The sequence below is a fragment of the Pygocentrus nattereri genome, chromosome 26 (assembly GCF_015220715.1).
Source record: "Pygocentrus nattereri isolate fPygNat1 chromosome 26, fPygNat1.pri, whole genome shotgun sequence".
In the NCBI taxonomy this organism is placed as follows: Eukaryota; Metazoa; Chordata; class Actinopteri; order Characiformes; family Serrasalmidae; genus Pygocentrus; species Pygocentrus nattereri.
This window is the reverse complement of record NC_051236.1, coordinates 26,490,657-26,510,370: the sequence shown is the minus strand read 5'-3', so window position 1 is coordinate 26,510,370 and position 19,714 is coordinate 26,490,657. Positions and strand designations below refer to the sequence as shown.

The 19,714-nt window shown below is 41.7% G+C and overlaps 1 protein-coding gene across 2 annotated transcripts; it reads right to left on the bottom strand.

Annotated features, from left to right (window-relative positions):
- Positions 1 to 7,788: 7,788 nt before the first annotated feature.
- gfi1ab (growth factor independent 1A transcription repressor b) lies at positions 7,789 to 18,937 on the bottom strand. Of its 2 annotated transcripts, none has more exons than XM_017698062.2 (7): positions 18,856 to 18,937; positions 13,878 to 14,339; positions 12,389 to 12,574; positions 11,469 to 11,821; positions 11,014 to 11,151; positions 10,190 to 10,355; positions 7,789 to 9,564 (listed from the first exon to the last, which is right to left on the bottom strand). In XM_017698062.2, the coding sequence occupies exons 2-7, from the start codon at positions 13,987 to 13,989 to the stop codon at positions 9,386 to 9,388; spliced, it is 1,134 nt and encodes a 377-aa protein (XP_017553551.1). In that variant the 5' UTR covers positions 13,990 to 14,339; positions 18,856 to 18,937; the 3' UTR covers positions 7,789 to 9,385. The 2 variants fall into 2 exon arrangements, with proteins under 2 accessions (XP_017553551.1, XP_017553552.1); XM_017698063.2 differs by having other exon boundaries at positions 11,469 to 11,818.
- Positions 18,938 to 19,714: the final 777 nt, after the last annotated feature.

Below are 19,714 nucleotides of genomic sequence, written 5' to 3'. Positions count from 1 at the left end.
CATGTCATTGTCACTATTTTTGCAAGTGAGTCTCTTCTTCCATCCCCACCTCTCTGTTTTAACCTCTTACAGATTTGAAGCTTGTGCTCATCATCTACCAAATGTCGTTCCCTCCAGGCAGCTGAGCTGCTATAATACAGCTCTGTTGTTTTGCTGCACTGTTATTGTATGCGTTATATTCTGGGAAGAGGCGGTTGCTTCATTTGAGTCACTTTACTTTTTAGACCTGAATAAAACCATATATAGACAGCTTGTCAGCACATGAAGAATATTAGGCTAAATTGACAGTATGTAAAACTTCAGTAAAACACTGGAGTATTTTAGGTTCATATTTTCTACTATAGCTTGACTGACCCCCACATTGTATCCCTCCAAAGAGATACAGGTTTAGTCTCCTTTAAGTAGTTTTAAAGCTGTACGATCCACAGAATGTGAAAAACCTGTAGAGTCTTTAGTGGTGGGCTATCTCGGAAAGTCAAAGCACAACATTAGATGCCCTCTTCATTTTTTATGTGCTACAGATATCAATTATAGATGACCTTAAACCACAGAAAAGCAGGACGCTCTGGTTCATACTGCACAATGCTCTAGAATTACGAGGCATTATTAATGCAGCTAACTACTACTAAACTCAGCTCACCCTGTCTGTGTGTGTGTGTGTGTGTGTGTGTGTGTGTGTGTGTGTGTGTGTGTGTGTGTGTGTGTGTGTGTGTGTGTGTGTGTGCGGAGAATGCAGTGCTTTGATTACTCGACCACTCAAATCGATTGGGCCCTTTCCAGGACTTTTCTATTCATATTTCATATGCCTGCAGGCAGTGGGGCAACGGTTTTAAAAACCTGACCAACCTGCCCAGGCTAATAGCGCACTTGAAGCCTTTTTCCTTTTGAGTGAGCTACACAGGATTGGAGCAGCTGAGCCGTGTACTGACCCGTGTTCAGACATTGCAATCCCAGTTTCGCTCTGGGTCAGTAACACAGTACAACCCTGCTACTGTACTCCACTGTTTACAGGCCTTACATTTATTTTGTGGTTATTTATTTATTTACTTTTGTCTAAATCCAGACCAGTGATCTGTAGCCACATCACCATTTCCTAAATTTACAAAATTACCCACCCCACCCCTTTTTTAATCACCCTTTTCTATTTTCCTTATAACATAATAATGCAAAATAACTTTTCAGTGTCCCCCAGTAACAACAGGGGCTTTAGATCAGGGGCGCCCAAACTTTTCCCTATGTGTATAAAGCCGTATGCAAAAGTTTGGGCGCCCTTTTCTTTATTTTCTAAATGCAATTAAGTACTTCTGCATTTTAATGCACAATGCCACAATTTGTTAAACTCTCAAATAAATTGCATTTGTGCACAAAATGTGCAGAGAAATCTCTGTAAAGGATGTGCTGATTTATTTTCACTTATACATCAACCAAAATGTTATTTTGACCGAGTGTTCAAACTTTTTCATGTGACTGTATAACTATATCTATGCAGAACTATCACACTGAAAACATACCAATTACATATTGTCGCTGCCAAAAACAGTCCTTTATATTTTGTGAAGATTTTATGATGATTGGACCAATACAAATGCTCCAAAACTGCTTTGAATAAAACATGTTCACGTTAACTTGCATTGACAGTAAAGAGGTTTTGCCTTCTCCTGTAAAGTTACCATTTTGGAGATGATTGTTTTTCTGTGGACAGTGACAATATCAATTTCAATAATCATTAAAAAGTCATAGTTGAAAACTTACATATTAAAACAACAGCATCAAATATAGTATACACCTAAAGATTTTTCTAACATAAGTATAAATAAATAAAGAAATAATATATTACTGTAATAAAGCTGAGCACCAAACTGAACCATTATGTTAATAAAAAGCCTGTTTGGTAAGATGGTATTAAAGGTATAGTTTTTCTCTAGATCACCATGCCTGGGAGGTTTAATCACTTTCTCTATGCTTCCTTGAGCAACTTATGACCAGCTAATGTAAAATGAACTGCAATGGGACTGAGTGCATCACCAGTTCTAACGTTACTGCGATGTTCAAATGTAACGGTAAAAAGATGGAGAAGTTTTACTTGCACGATTCATCATCATATAGCATTGATATTCCTTGTACACAACAACGTATATCATGTGTGAACATGGTCAATAATGCGTTTTGAAACTACGCCCTTCGTATTGCTGTAAAGCATTAAAATAGATCTGTTCTCTCGTTGGGTGAAATGCTCAGTACATTTAACAGATAGCGTTTATTTCTTATATACACCTGTATATGAACGACTTCGTCTTTCAGCTGTAGCCTACTTGATGTAGCTAATTAATAGGAAAATCCTGCTCTCGTTTCAAGTGCTGTAGTTTTCTGTAGACCTGCTTGGGAAAAAGTGACCGATAAATGTCATTGTAAGTAATGTGCTTATAAGCTTTGTGATTATGTGATTCATATAAGACTAAGTTAAGTAGCAAGTCCTGCTTCTCACATTTAAAACACTGTGCAGCTCTGAACCCCCCTATAGTGTAGCAAAAGGTATTTGGATGTTTGTGTCATATTACAATATATTTGTACAAGTATATATACAAAGCTTATTGTGTCAGGAAACAAAATGTCAAACCAATCTTTGTTTATTTTAAACTGACCAATAGGCTGTAATTTAGCAATCCTGGCTTCTGAGTTCATGATTCCGGCAATGAACACAACACTGGAAGAAAAGCATCCCCAGACTTTACTTTCACCTCTGTGCTTTACAGCACTCTGAGTGGAATTCCTCTCCAGGCTTTCCAGAGTTTACAGTCCGTCTGTTGTGCTAAAACTGGTTTTCTCTTTAAACAAATGCTATTTTGGTAAAACATTTAATGAAGTAACCTAAAAAACTGACACTTAATGAAGGATTATCAATAATTAAGGTGTCCACTGGGCCACTTTTTAGGGCCACTGGACTCTAAAAGGTGCTGGGGTGGTAACCTCAAGGGTACATCTTCAGTAGCTTCAACATACTCCACTGCAGTTATAGTGTTTACGTTGTGTTGACTCCACACACCCTGTCTTGTCTGCATTTTATTTTATTGTTCTGTTTTAAGACCCTTTCATGTCCATCAGCACCGGTCTGTTGGGACCAACCAGCCTGAGATATTTTAATGCTACATATTTTGGAACGTCGTCCTCCAGAATCTCAGTGACGGTTCTTGCATCTGTCACTTTTAAGACTCATCTTGAAACATACCTTTTCTCCCACACGTTCACCTTTACCTCTGCTAGTAGTTTTTTCACCCCATTGTAACTGTAAAGTAACCTTGAGTGTGAAAAAGGCATCATATAAATGGAACAGATTACTAAAACTGAAACGTCATTTGAAGCTTCATGCATTATCGGTGAGCCTCCTGGCTGCAGCTCTTTAGCTTCAGGCCTGCTGGGTGAACAGCGGGAGGAAGTCTGCATGTTCCCTTTCTCCTCAGTCTGATCTTCTGGGCTTTAAAATATTCACTACTTTCTCAGTCTCAGAATACGGCAAGATTTAGAAGCATTAAGGCCAGTGATTTCAATCAGGGTTGAGAAACAACTCACGGCTTTCTGATTGCAGATTTCTGAGGTAACCGTGCAACTGTGCTACCAATCTGCAGTACATACACGTCTTACGTATGGAGTGGATATAAGAAGTCTTATTAAAATTGTAGGTTTTTAACTATTAGGCAAAAATAATTGAAAATAAAAAACCCAGAACACAATACCCCAGTTGCATAAGTGTGCACACCCTTTTGTAATAGGGGCTGTAGCTGTGCTCTGCTCCTATAAATCTAATTCACAGCAATGCATAAAAATCAGCAGATACACCTGCTAGTGAAAGTGATTCTAATCAATCAAACGACCTATTCCTGTAGCTATTCCTGACTATTTAAAGACCGCAGTCTGCTGGGAAAGCTCAAGTCAGTGAGGTGCTGAGAAAACATTTACTGTTGAAAGATACAGATCAGGAAAATGGTGTAAAAGAATATATTTCCAAAAGTGTTCGCTCGTCTGCTTTCACACACGTATGAAGTTGAGTGACGTCCCATTCTTAATCCATAGGGTTTAATATGATGTCGGCCCACCCTTCGCAGCTATAACAGCTTCAACTCTTCTGGGATGGCTTATGAGTGTGTTTATGGGAATTTTTGACCATTCTTCCCGAAGTGCATTTGTGAGGTCAGACACTGATGTTGGATGAGAAGGCCTGGCTCACAGTCTCCACCCTAATTCATCCCAAAGGTGTTCTGTGGGGTTGAGGTCAGGACTCTGTGCAGGCCAGTCAAGTTCTTCCACACCAAACTTGCTCATCCGTGTCTTTATGGACCTGCTTTGTGCACTGGTGTGCAGTCATGTTGGAACAGGAAGGGGCCGTCCCAAAACTGTTCCCACAAAGTTGGGAGCATGAGATTGTCCAAAATCTCTTGGTGCTGATGCTTTAAGAGTTCCTTTCACTAGAACTAAGGGGCCGAGCCCAACTCCTGAAAAACAGCCGCACACCATAATCCCCCCTCCACCAAACTTTACACTCAGCACAATGCAGTCAGACAAGTACTGTTCTCCTGGCACTGTGGAACATTTAGTAGTGAGGAAATTCCACAACTGGACTTGTTGCTCAGGTGGTGTCCGATCACAGTACCATGCTGGAATTCACTGAGCTCCTGAGAGCGACCCATTCTTTTACTAATGTTTGTAGGAGCAGTCTGCAGGCCTAGGTGGCCATGAAACTGACTGGAACACCTGAATTCAATGCTGGGTGACTGAATACTTTTGGAAATATTGTATCTAAAACACTGTAAGGCTCTCATTGTTAGGCGTAAAAGAGGCAGCAGCACAGGGACATTGCCAAGGCCAGGAAAATCCTCAAAAGTTGATGACAAGGCATGAAGAAAACTGGGAAAATCAGGGAAGAAACCAAAAGGCCCACAGCAACATTTTTAAAAAGCATGTAACAACAATCCTTCATATTCAGCACTTATCTGGACCACGGGGTGTAGCTGAAAATGGTCATGATTTTTCACAAATAAGATCATCCAAGCCCAACTAAACCTTCAAAAAAGGGCACAAAATCCCCTAAAACTGATGAAACAAAGGTTCAGGTTTTTGACCTGAAGCATGGTGGTGGGAGTGTCATGTTTTGGGGCTGCTTCTCTACCACTGGGATGAGGGCTGTAGTCTAGATTGATGGGTTCATGACTTCAAGATATTTTGGAGGAAAACTTGCTAGTCTCTGTCAGAAAATCACAAAAGAAGAAACATTTCACCTTCTACCATGATGAAGATCCAAAGCCAACAACCAAGACAACCAATGAATGGTTTAACAAAGGAAGGTCCGTGTATGGACAAAGGAATGGCCCAGTCAGAGCCCGGACCTCAACCCCATACAACACCTGTGAAATGAGACCGTGCTCAGAAGATCACTCGGCAGTTTGAAGGAGCCGGAACATTTCCACAAGGAAGAGTGGGATGAAATCGCTAAGTCCAGGTGTGAAGACTTTTTTTTGAAGAATTACTGTTGTAATAAAGACAGAAGGTGCTTCACCAAAATAAAAGGGTTTTCTTTTTCAATCAGTTTCCCTAATAATTGTCTATTTGTTTTTTTTCTTAAATGTGGCCTTTCTATGTTACGTCCATTGAATCTTCAGCTGTAAGATCAAAACAAATCCGTTATAATGGAGCTGAACTGATGTATTTTACTTAAAACACAAAGCAAGCTAAACCAGTGCAAAGGCCATTGCGATCTGTTGCCTTCTATTTTTAAAGGGAGACTAAACGCCTGAATTTTTTAGCCAGATTTTACTCTGATGCTTCTGTGTTTGCTTGTGTAACTTCAATAGGTTATGGCTTTTATTTTCGATTGACAGGTGAGATCCTCTTGTGTTCGGCCTATAAATAAAGGGCCCAGGCCCCATTACTGTCATCCTATAGCAGCTTCTCCAGGTGGCCTCCACTAGACATCTGTCGCACGCGAACTCTCAGAAAGCCAGGTTGTTTCCTTCATGTTGAACAGAGTAACCTGGAGCTGATGAAATGGACCAGCGCTGAATAAGAGGCTGAACAGAGCACTTATTGTTTTCAGTGGCAGGTTGGCCACAGATGAAGAGAGTGAAGCTGATTTAAAATGCTTTAAAGCACTCTAGTATGTGTATGCCTATGGCTTTAGGCCTATAACACTAGAGACTGAGTGACTGTTAGACCTGTAGGATAAAAAGGTCAATATTCCAGCTGCTGAGAACAAGCAGGGAAGAGTATTACACAGAAGCCGGGTGAACTGCGCTGAGGTTCTCTGGAAGAGAAATAAATACACTTTCTTGGTTTGTTTGTTTGTTGTTTCAGGGTTTTAAAGGGAAATTAAAGCTTATGTGACTCTCAGTGCTCTCTAGTGTAGGTTATATTCAGATATCTGCTCTCAGATGTCCAGGAAAATGTAAACAATAAGAGCAATTAAGTTATTCCATTCAGCTGTTATAAGGAGTCCTGCACTTTCAGAGCTGCAGGTGGGGATGCTGAAGCAGTCAGTGGGTGTTCAGAGATATGCAGACTGAGTCGGTTCTCCGCTCAGTTCTTCATGCTTCATCTGCACAACAGGGCTTTTACTCAGAGCATCAAACAGCACAGCGCAGAAATCACACTGAGCCTGAATCTGAGTCAGAAAAGAGGCTGAACAGAGTCACTTTGTTCTCTACAGCAAAAGCCTATTTCAATTAACAGTAATAATAATAATAATAATAATAATAATAATATTAATAATAACGCTTTTAAGATGCACCGTTTACACATAAAGGCTAAGGCGTTTAAAATAATAAAAGCAGTTTTATTATCCCTGACCGCAGTTAAAATCCCTCACCGCGCAGCTTCAGGACGGTGTACTGACCGTCTGACCTCTTTATCTGTATCTGTGCGCCTGATTTGGATGAAAAGCCTGATAAAAGCTTCACGACGAAACGGCGTTTATGATCCGCGTGTTCTGCTCTGTTCGTTCCTGATTCTTTATGTTCATATTTAAATCTAGATATTTCGTTTTAATGTCGTGACTACTCCAAAAATAAACCGCTTAAAATATTTTTAAACGTTAAAATGCGTTTATATTTTAAATAAGTAACATAAAAACAACAACGATGATGATAATAATACATAATACTATATACAACTATAATAATAATATTAATAATAATAATACATAATGATAATATATAGAACTATAATAATAATAACAATAATAATAATGATAAATAACAATAATAACAACAATAATAAATTCTTCATTTCTAAAAATCGTAACAAAAATATGTTTGTCTGCTTTTTTGTTTTTGGCAGGGTCTCTCTCTCTCTCCCTCTCTCTGTCTGTCTCTCTCTCTCTCTCTCTCTCTCTCTCTGATCTGCGCTGCAGGTCACATTAAACATTTAGATCTTTTAACCCAACTTTGGTCTTTCGGAGCTCAAAGCGAGAGACGGTGATAATAACCGCGTTATTATTATTAATGACTGAATATGAGCGACATTCACTCTGAACACCCACTCAGCCCGAATACAGCCGCAGTTCACACAGCACGTCTGCGCCGGGGGGTTTTACAGCTAACGCTGGGAACATTAGAGCCACGCTGCCCCTTCATACACTGGAAAAACTGACCGAGTGCGGATCTGTGACCAGAGCTTCTCCATACGAGCAGAACCAGCTTTACCTTCCTTCCTTTCTTTCTTTCTTTCTTTCTTTCTCTGAACGGGCTGATTTGTTTTCTTCACGCCATCATTTGAAAGAACGACGCTTTAAAAACAGGGAAATTAATTTCAGTCATTTTTATTCAAACCACGTTCAACAATAAATAGCGAGACAAACAAAAATGTAATCATTAAAACATCTAAAGTGGACCGCAGCTGACCACAGCTGACCACAGCTCCAGCTCCGCCATACGGACACAGACCGCCTGTATGCAAGACTAGAAAACAGGTTAGAGGAGGAGAGCAGGAGGAGAGGAGGAGGAGAGGAGGCAGAGGTGAGGCCCACGGGTGGAAAATACGTGAGCAGCGGTCAGATCGGTTGGGCGCTCTGTCCACCCCAAACAGAGAAATCAGGTCTGAGCGGGGCTGTTTTGCCCGCACCGCTCCGCGCTGCGCTGATTTCTGCTCCTCAGCTGATCTACAGCCCTGATAGTCCTCCGCCCGCCAGCGCTCTATTTTGGTGATAATATTTTGGGTTCGGATTGCGCGCGCGCGCGCGCACACACACACAGAGACAAACACTCACTCTCACACACTCTCTCTCTCATACACACACACACACACACAGCTGCTGCTCACTGTGTTAAATACACACACCAGTGGAGCGATGATGTGTAACCGGTTCAGTTCTGACTGTCACTGATTTAGCCTCGTTTATTTGGAGGGTCTCGATTCATTCAGACACCGGGACGCTCACCTGGTCTGAGATTCAGCCAAAAACTCGACGTTTCTCATCCAGCTTAGTTTATTTAATACCCTCTAAAAAAGATGGTTCTTCAAGGTTCCATAGTAAAGAAACCGGTAGACCCATGAACACTCAAAGAAACCTTTACATACTTAAACGGTTCTTTGCCTGGTGACGAAGTTCTTCAGACTGACGGAGAACATGCTGTAGATGTGCTTATTAAACGGTTATTAACTCATTTTGGTGCATATTTTCAGCACATCTATATATATATATAGATTACATACATATACATATATATAGATTTACAAACATATATATATATATATTCTCCATCAATCTAAGGAACCATCTCACCACGCAAAAAACCCGTTAAGCATGAAGTGGCTCCATAGAGCTCCTTTACTAACGAACCGCTGAAGAACCGCCTTTTTTAAGTGCGCAGGCGACAATATCGATATTTAAAAGGTCAAATATCGCGATAATTATTAAGGACCTATACATCGATCAGGCGTCACTTTGGATGAAGCGTCGCGGAGAAAGAGCTGCTTTTTTAACGCTGCCAGACCTGCTGGGCTGCTGACTGTACTGTCCACACACAGCACACACACACACACACACACACACACAGGTCTGCGGCCTCCGCTGTGACCGGGCTGGTCTTCACTGCTCCGCACAGTGACACAACTGTCCTTCAGTGTTTGGTGGAGTTAAGAAAGCATTTGTTCCGCACCTGTATTCAGACAAGCCCCGCCCCCCGCGCTAGGACTGGCTACTGGGATAGACTAGGACAACCTTAGCTTTGAAAACAGGGTTCTACGACTCGCAGCACCAGAGGAACCCCTTTCAATGTGTTCCTTCAGTGTTCACTGAGTTTCCCCTCGGTAGTCTTACAGTTCGCGAATATGAACCGCGACCCACTCCCAGCGCAGGCGGGCGGGGTTTGTCTGAATACGGGTGGCTCCCTGGTGCCCCTCACTTGAGTCCGTGCTGGGTTTCTTTGTGCCTCCGCAGGTCGACCTTGCGCTGGAAGCCCTTCCCGCACAGCTCGCAGGCGAACGGCTTGAAGCCCGTGTGCTTGCGGCTGTGTGTTATCAGATTTGAGCTCTGGCTGAAAGCTTTCCCACACACCTGACACTTGTGAGGCTTCTCCCCTGCAAACAAAACAAAAACAAAAACAAAAAGACTGACGTCAGCTCCCGGTTTGGATAACAGCGTCACACTATTTACATTCGCATCAGGCACGAACGGTGAAGTACATCAGCCCATCAGACAGGCTCACAGACCACATTCAGCTTCTCCAGCGGTTCTTTAGTGAAGGCAATGCTTCTATTTGGAACCATGAGCTCTACACTGAATCATTTTATGATTAAATGATTCTTTGCGTGGTGAAATGGCTCTTCAGATTGATTGATGTGCTGTACATTGAAAAAAGTTCTATACAGCATCAAAGAGCTGCTTCTATTGTTACAATGTCAAGCTTGCAACAACAGAAGAACCCATTTTTGGGTCCTCTATAGAACCCTTTTCAAAAAGGTTCTATACAGAACTATAAACAACACATGAATCAATCTGAAGAACCATTTCATGATACAAAGAACCCAGAAGCATGCGTATAGTTCTTTGACTGCTCACAGTTCTATATAGAAACGTTGTTACTAAAGAACCTTTGAAGAACCATCTTTTTTAAGAATGTAGAACTTATGGTCCTAAACAGAACCGTTCCCTTTACTAAAGAACCCTTGAACAGCTGTGTCAGGACTGCCGAAGCTGCCCTACCTGTGTGGATGAACGTGTGCTTCTTCATGTCCGATTTCTGGTGGAACCTCTTGCCGCAGTACTGACACGGGTAAGGCCTTGTGTCCGAGTGGATCAGGAGGTGTGTGGACAGGGTGGAGGACCGTTTGAAGCTTTTCCCACAGATTTTACAATCAAAACTCCTCTCCTGTGTGACGGGAAAACAAACAAACTCAATCTGAAGCTCTCGGTTTGAGGCACTGCTCACCAGCCCTCCTCATGGAGATCCCCTCCCAGCAGGTTCAGCTTCTAAACCACACGTATTACACCTTATCCAGTTAATGATCCAGCCAAACTGGATAAGGTCACAGTGAAATTTATATTAAAATCATGGACCACCGTTAGCCGTGTATTCATTAATAGTCATAATGTGTAGTTTATACATACATATCACTGCTGTTGAAACAAACCTCGTATCTCCACTTTTGTTGCTTTTCAGTTTTTGACGTAATTTAAAAGTAACTGTTGTCCTTTACATTGTGTGTATATCTCATGATGAACAGACCAACAGAAATGACCCAAAATTACTTGGAAAAAAGTCTGGTTCCATTGACTTACATTAAAAGTAGAGTAAGTTTTTCCCCTCTACTGTAAAGCTCTCATTTTGTAGGTACAAGGTTTTGTTCCGACAACAGCAATATATAGTATGTCTTATAGAATTACTGAGTTGCTTTAGACACAGCTATATGCAATATCTAGATCAGTCCGGTGTGCTGGATTAGGGTTAGATCAAAACGCTGCAGAGTGCTGGAGCTTGAGCGCGGGTCATGTGACGTGAACCTCAGATAAGTTTGATGGTCCTGTACCTGCGAATGAACAGCTCTGTGCTGTTCCAAGCTGACTGCATGGCCAAAGGTTTTCCCGCAAATGTCACAAGCGAAAGGTCTCGTTCCACTGTGGGACCTCCGGACGTGGACCTCCAGGCCGTGTGGTGTGGAGAAGACCTGCGGTAGAGAAAATAATTAAAAATGAATAATACTGAATATGATTAGATTTGTCATGTGCCTTTATACAGTGCTCAATACAAATATTGCCCCAGGGTGCTTAGTGCTAAACATCACCAGTGTTGATTTTACTCTTAGGGACAGGGATTAAGCGTAGTCCTGGACTACACCTCATTTGGAATGGAGATTTTCCATTGACTAGGCTTAATGCCTGTCCAGGTAACCAATCCTTGCGCTTAGATTTTTATATAGCGGGTTCCATCTACAGCCCTTCGCTGTGCAGGATGTGACACAAACGGTGAGTTGCTCCCTCCTACCTTGCTGCACTTGATGCATTTAAAAGCTCCATTCAGCATTAGGCGACTACACAGCGTGGCTGTGTCAGTCTTCATCTCAGGTCCATTTCCACGAACATTCCTGTCCACATAAAGCTCAGGCGCCGTGGTCCGCTCAAACAGGCTGGCAGTGGACTCATAGTGGCCGTAAACACCTGTCCCAGGTCCTCTCTCGCCGAAGAGAGGAGGCTCAGCCATCCTTTCATTGTAATAACTCCTCTCTGGATCCAGCGGGTGATGATGATGATGGCTGAAGTTCCATGGGTAAGAGCCAAAGGGGACAGCAAACGGTCGTGTTTCGTCCCCACACGGAGAAAAAGACTTCTCAGAGTCTGCTGAAGAGGGAAAAAAAAGGCTGAGTCAGCACTGCCGTGCTCATTTGCAAAGGCAGCAGCTTGCTGCAGGCTATACCTGTTTTTGTTGGTTAAACGAAACCCGCTGTGTTTTGGGATGTCAAACAGTAATCAGCCCCTGCTTGATTTGCACACAGTAAAACAAAGAGCAGATTGTGGTTTGACTGCCGTTTACTAATGTCACTAACCACATAACCTCAAGAGCAGGTCGGGTTTGATCAGGCAGACACTTCATAGCATTTGTCATCTGATTTTTCAAGTCCAGTGCAGATTAGATTAGCATCAATAATCTGGCCCTGTGTTGGTGATCACTTACTGTTGGATTCGGTGACCTCGAATGAATAATGAATCATTTTAATTACAGCGCATTGAAAAATAAGTGCTTTAGTTTGACTCGCTCCTGCTGAATGAACTACATCACACCAGCACTCATTGTCTCTTTTCTCTTACATGCTTCTGTCAGTAACTGTGTTGATGGATTTCCTGTGGAAATGATGAGCCTGTTTTTGTCAGAGTGCAGGTTGCAAACTAGAAGACCACCCAGCCTACCTGGTGATGCTGAGGGTGAGGGTGGGCGCCAGAAGTCCTCATAATCCGAGGAGCGGTCACACACGCTGCCGCCACAGCTGAGAGGAGGAGATCTGGAGCACAGCTCAGCCGGGTCTGGAGAAAAGGCTCCGGCAGGGTCTGACCGGCCATCCGGGGAGCACTCTGGCTCCTCAGCAAGCTTACTGTCTGTGAGTGCAGAGAGGACCAAATAAAGAGCTGAAGAAACAAGGCTGCATTTCTGCAGATGTATCTTTCTGTAGAAGCTGTTGTTTCAGTCTTAGAAAGGCAGATAGAGGCGAACAAGGTGTTATGCAAGAGTTCCAAACAGGCAAATAAACACAGGTTCGATTTTTTTTGTATTATTACAGGTAAAATGTAAAATGAATAAAAACGTGAATGAAGAGGTTTTAGGGTTATTTGTCATTTACACACTGTACAGATGGTTCATCAGTTCAACCCATAAGATGCTTCACGTGGTACCAAGTAAAATTAACTCATTTTATTTTTAACTTATACTTCCTTTGAAAGAGTCGTTCGTTCAATGTGTTTATTTAGGTTGAATGAAACGGCCTAATTTGTTCGTCACCACAGGAAGTTTTTTTTTTTTTAGATCGAACTGATGAACATTTCCACAGAGTAAAATCTCATTTTGATTTCAAATAAGATTTTATAATGAACTATAAAATTAGTGCATTTTTTCCCCCGTTTTTTGCATAGAAACTCTGTATTTTCACAGTACACTGTAAAACAGCTCGTCAGTTCAACCTAAACATTGACTTAATGGGGCAACAAGTAAATGAACTCAGTCTAAATAAATACTGGGAACGAACGAGTCTTTAGATCAAAGTAATTGAGTTGAATAAAATAATTCATGAAGAAATTTCCTACTTCATTTTGGGAACTGACAAATCATTTTTAACAATGTTTATATTTTTATTCTAAGAATAATTTAATCATTTTAAAGAATTGAACTGTAAACTAAACCATTGTTTGTGAAAGTATTGTTTATTGCAGTTCATTCATTTTAACTTAAAATATTTATTGAAAATGTACCTCCTTTATAGATCGATAGATCGATAGATTTAGACTTTTTACATGAAGAAAACAATCACAGTTATGTAATATTTTTATTTATATGTGATATATTTAACGATTTCTAATCGGTAAATAACAAATATCAGTCTGAGTAACGAATAAGCGAACAATATAAAAGGTTTTTAAACAGTATTGTTGCGTTTTTCAAACCTTTTCATTTTTTAAGCAGTAAAAAGGGAAGAATAAGAGGATAATGGCTTTGAAACGCTATTATGGTTAAAACCGTGTATTTTACCATTTTCAAACAGTAATAAAGCAGAAATATTAAACACTTAAAACGGGCTGAAACGATAAACCACGTGAAAACCTCGCAACCTGCTGAACCGCTAAGAACCGGAGCTGGGCGAGTGTGTGTATCGCTCAGGTGAGCCGAGGTGGGCGTGGGTGGTCGTACCTGTGCAGATGTGCGCTATGAGCGCCTCCAGTCTGCTGTACTCCTCCTCCACACTGCGCGGTGTGTGGTAGCTGTGCGCCTTTTTACTCTTCACCAGGAACGAGCGCGGCATGTCTGGCGCTGACCGACTCTGCGTCTCTCTCTCTCTGTGTGTCTGTCTCAGTGTCTCTCTCTCCTCCTTCCCTCCGCGCTGCGCTGAAGGCCACTCACTCTGAGCGCCGTCGCTCCTCTATTAAAGCGCCGTGCCTGCGCTCTGCGCATGCGCGCCGCTGAACGCCCGCCTGCCAGGTGCTGCTTCTGTTCCTTTACAGGCAGGTGCTTTAAAGGAGCTGCTCCCCCAACCAGTGCTGCTGCTGCTGCTGCCCCCAGTGGGTGTCCCGAGGGGGCAGGAGGGGCGATAACAGCCTTTATCTGGAGGAGCACGAGCACAGGAAGCGCGAGACGATCACGCTGAACACGGAGCTGTTTCAACATCACACACACACACACACACACACACACACACACACACGGGGAGAGAGAGGAGAAATCAACTGTTTGTTGCTCGAACTTTAGTGAAGTTGAGTCCTTTGAGGCTTCGACATTAAAGCCAACTGGAAGCTGAAGCGCGAGCGCTGAACTTCACCTGACCGAATTCAGCTCAAGAGGAACTAAAGCTCGAAATCATTTTGCTCAACAAAAACAGGCGGAACCCGAATAAATGTAGATCTGAATCTTTTCCTGCGCTGTAACTGGCAGAACAATCATGCAGCCCTACTGCGTCACACGCATAAAGTTCATATCCAGATTCAAGCGTTAATGACTTCATGCATGTGCTGTGGTTGCTCTCTGATCCACACCTGAGATTAACTAGAACAACCCAGTGGTTTTAATGGGCCATTCACTGGGAATTAGTTACATTAACTTGAACGAAATATTGCACCTGATGTGATGCAGTGACATCCATTAAAACAAGTCCCCCGTATTAAACAGAGTGAATGGCTTATATAGAGTCATCTATTAATGAGGAAACTGATGACGGATAGACCTGGAACACTGGACTCCAAGCTTCATGGGCCTCTTCAGGCTGTAGGACTTTTCCAAATGAACTACATTCACCTCAGTAACAAAGGAACAAGGAATAGAGGAAACCTCCTCACAATAAACTCATTCCATCAGAACGTCATCTCTGCTGTTCACACAGCAAGAACAGCTTGAATACAACATACAACACGACTCCTTTGGCAATCATGTGAAAAACACATCGATTCTTTTTTTCTCATTACAGCAGAAAAGAACTGCAGAGTGGAAACATATATATAACAGAGCGGTGTATATATATATATATATATATGTATATATATATATAGGTACAGCAGTAACAGGTCCAGTGAAAGTTAGTCCGTCTGGTGTGCATCACATTTAGACATATACACTATACGCTATACGTCCTCTGGTTTCAGAGCTGCATTCACTGTGAAGTCTTTTTATAGATGGTCAACACCTGAGCACGACCTGATTGGCCTGCTTACATTCATTTCAATCAGCAGTTTGTCTCTATTGTCATTATAACTTCTGAAAGCTGTGATACAGTATCTGTGACTTAGTAAACAGCTCTGCAGCTCTTCACATTCAAAGGGTTTTAAGAGGTGTGAAAAAAGAGCTGAAAGCTGAAAATCCCTGTTATTTTCTATAACTAGCATTTGTGACTGTATAAAATTTGAATTTCTAATAGGAAGATTGTCGCATCGTCCTAACCACAACCTTTAGAATGCACAATTATCAAATCAAGCAAATAAATTTGTGAAAAACGAAATGTATTTACTCACTTATTTGCTTTTGCTGTTTTCAGCAGCATCATCATCATCATCATCATCATCGATTATAAAATGTATTCGATTATATCGTTACGTATGTTTGGTTACTCGCCAATTTATTTGTTTGTGTGCTTTGCCAAACGATCATTATGAAATAAATCTTTGTCTCCGAGGTGCTTTGGGTCCACACGTCCGCGGTTTTGAGTTTCTAGCTGTGGTGGAACAGAGCGGCCTTGTTCTCCTGGCTGCTGACCCGTGCCGACCCCACGACACCTGCTACGCCCGGCGCTGCATTCAGCACTGCAGCGCACAGACTGCAGGCAGGCTGACCAGACTGAGAGTGCACTCTCTCACCTGTCGCTCACTCGCTCGCCCCATCAGCAGGTAAGGGTGTGCTATCAGTTTGAGCAGACCGCCGTAATGCTCACAGCCTGTGAGGGAAGCTGCTGAGAGGGAGCCCAGCCAGCTTCAGTAGAAAATATAATGCAGTTCCTGTGCATTATGTCCATTAAAAACAGATTTTAGCTCGACATTATTTCACACTGTAGTCCTCTTACTTTTGGCTATGAACAGATTTAATATTCACCAGATCTAACAGTCATCAAATCTAAGATGCAGCCGATATTCAAACAGAAGCAGCAAATGGGACAGATGTGAGTTTCCCTCACGAGCCAAATAAAATACTTATCAAGATAATCTGACGAGTCACTGTGTTACACTGAACACTGATCTGACTCACTCGCGCTCAGTTACGGCGAGCGCTGGCTGATATTTCATTTAAAGTACCATACCGTGATCTTGTTTTTCAGTTGCTGCACATTTTTTGTGATATTCTTGATCCATGATTCACATTATATGCATGATATAATGCACATAGAATAAAATCAGTTCTTTTATTTACTTTTACTTCTGCGCCATTTGAACAGAAGCAGAACAGAACAGAACAGTTCACTCAACACAAGCTATTTAAGTGTGTAGGGCTTTCCTTCAGAGAGCAGCTCTCAGGAAGCTCATTAACTTATTAACGCAACTTAAAGGTCATCAGATACTGTGAAATACAGTTTAAAAAAAAGGTTAAACACCCTCAGTCAAATAATGCTTTGTTGATTTTCAACGAACTTAAATCCGGCATTCTTCCTGAAAATTTTAGCGCGCAATTTCAGCTCATTTGCTGAGTTTGGGGGGGGATAAATGGTGCCATTACTTTTGCACAGGCCACATTTTATTTATGTTTCCCCAACATCCTAGTGCTTTCAGTTGAGTAAATAAACAGTAATTGTTCATTAAAATAAACAGAAGTGTACAGAGGATGTGGTAGTGTGTAAAAATATATACATATATATATATATATATATATATATATATATATATATATATATATACACACACACACACACACACACACACGTGTGTGTATATCTGACATTAAGTGTATATTTAGCATATAGTCCCCCCCCCCCAAAAAAATGGTATATCTTTACTGTACAGAACCAAAAGAATATGTTCTATAACATAACAAAAGCTACAGGAGTCACAGTAGGTACAGTAAATGTTTAGTCCATCTGGTCTGCATCATTAGGCCATGTGTCCTTGGTTCACTCTTGGCTTTACACAGTACACCGTCCCTTAGCGCTACTGCAGTCTGATCTTCCACTGCAGCTTAGTTACACTAACATAAACGAAGCTGTAACAGTCCGCAGTTCACCCCGCCTGATGCCACTCCTCAGCGTGTTACCAAGCTTGAGGTTAGAATGTATACGTTACAGCAGGAAAAGCCCCTAAACACTGATAGAGGCTGAAACATGCAGGTCTTCAGACTCCACACCGCTACAGGCCTGCTCCTTTTATCAGAAACCGCACACAGTAAACTCAACCTCATCTCTTTTAAAGGCAGCTGATAATGCGAGATGTTGAGGCAGATGCTGCATCTGAAATGTCTGCGTGAAGCAATCGCAGGAAATCAAAGCTCAATGTGCCCTCTGGTGATTAGAGCCACCGGCCCCGGGGCTCCCCAAGACTCCACTGATAGAGGCTCCATAAAACGCTCCACTTCACCAGCCATTAAGCAAATGACACAAAAGCAGCAATTAAGCCCTTGAATTCATCAGCAAGGAAATGAGCCCATTGTTAAAGCCGCTTTGGAGCGTTCCCAAACGTTTGAAACCTGACTCATCTTAACCTGTAACATTCTTTGAGAAAAGGTGTCACAAAGGGCTCCTGGAGCAAAGGCGCATTTTCATTCCTGAAAGCAATGTCTGTAAATGAGATGATGTGTGAAGAGAAACTCACAAGGTTCTTCACCAGTTTAAGGCTTCTTCCTAGAAAATGTTCCACTATGTGAAGAATCTTTCTTCATGTCTCATTTATTAAAGCAGCTCTCTACAGAGCTATCAAAATGTGCTTTTAGGAACCAAACATGGTTCTGTCACATCATGCAACATTACGCCCTACCACATTTTCTGCCCTAGTATTTGTAGAGCACCGCCGTATAATTTAAAGTGAAAGTTTGCTTATGTTTGTTTACTTTTCGTGATCATGTTTATAGAGCAATTTAACACACCGCAAAGTTTAAGTGGACCCAACAGGCTGGATGAGTATCAGAGAGAATGGAAAACGGGTTTTGAAAACTTTTGAAAGAAAAAAAAAAAGATGTTATTACATGTGTGTTATTACATGTGTTATTACAAGTGTGTTATTACATTATATTATGGAATTCCTGCGTTGGCTCACTTCTTCAATATAAGCTTTGCGAGTCAGAAACTTCAAACTAACATCAGTGTGAACACATCTGATGATAAACTACCTCATGTGCGCTGACATGATTTTCACACTAAAATCCATCTAAATGATATTAATATAAAATCAGTTTTATACATTTCCATATTCTCCACTATTTTCACAGCTACGGTGTGTCAGATCAACCAGCACACAGGAATGTGTAAAGAGGGCTAAACTCTCTTTAAAATGTTCATTAGAATTAAAAGAATACAGGTTCAATAAGAGCATAAAACTAACAGAGCTTTGAACCTAATCAAGCACAACGTAAAGTGCAGCCGAGCTGAGACCTAGAAGCTTTTTGCGGGGCGTGATTTACTGATTTCAGAGGTCTGATTGAAAGATGGCTGGACTCTTAGGCTCCACGGCCACTATTACAGAAATGCATCCACACTCACGTGGCTTACCTGATCTCCTAAAGGCTGGGCTTCCCTGCATTCAGTCTGGATCAGGCTCTACTCTGTAGCCGTGGTGCGTTTTTGGTGCATCTTGAGCTGTGAGAGATCACTTCCTGCAGACGTTCTTTATAACACGTCTCATTAGCAAGTCGAGCTCGGTGCAGGAAGGGCTCTGCTGGAGTTACCACACCGCACACAGCCCTCAAACAGCCTGGAGAACATGGGGACGGAGATAAACTACAGAATACAGTGAGAGGAGAGCTCGGCCTCTGAGAAAAGCAACGCAACTTAAATGTGTACATCATTTCAGAAAAACATTACAACACAGCTTCGTCTCCAGTCTTCCCGTCTACCTCCTTTTGACAGTGTGATATATTTTACATTTTAAACTCAAGCACATTCATCAGTGCACTGAACCTCAGTTTACCATAGACCATGATCATTATCAATCATGGAAATACTGAAATTAGTTAATCCAAATACCACAACTCCTAAGTGGAAACTATAAATCTCTTGCAAATCTGCATATCAAGCTTGTTTGTGTTCTTCTGAATGTAGGAATGTTTTCTCTCATTGTGCATGTTATTATTTTACACCATCAAGAATTCAAATTAACCAGACACTTTGTCAAACAGCATTTTTATTGTCAACTGATAAGTCTCGACTATTAACATCATAGACAGCCTATGCTTAGTGTTAATGCTCCGTCATGAGCACCTCTACATCGTGACACAACCAGCCTTACCAGTGAAATTTCCATAAAGTCTCTTTCCTTTGCAGCACTCAGCATACTGACCCTTCCAGTGGTGGAGGCTTCAACTGGACTGTGGTATCTAAATGACTCAGGTGCATCTGGAACATTATTCAT

Bases quoted from the DNA above. Each gene is read 5' to 3' on its own strand.
- gfi1ab (XM_017698062.2), bottom strand. From the start codon at position 13,989: ATGCCGCGCTCGTTCCTGGTGAAGAGTAAAAAGGCGCACAGCTACCAC. The intron at 11,152-11,468 runs GTAGGAGGGAGC...TCTCTACCGCAG, and splicing joins AATGCATCAAGTGCAGCAAG to GTCTTCTCCACACCACACGG. The intron at 10,356-11,013 runs GTACAGGACCAT...CCCGTCACACAG, and splicing joins ACAGAGCTGTTCATTCGCAG to GAGAGGAGTTTTGATTGTAA.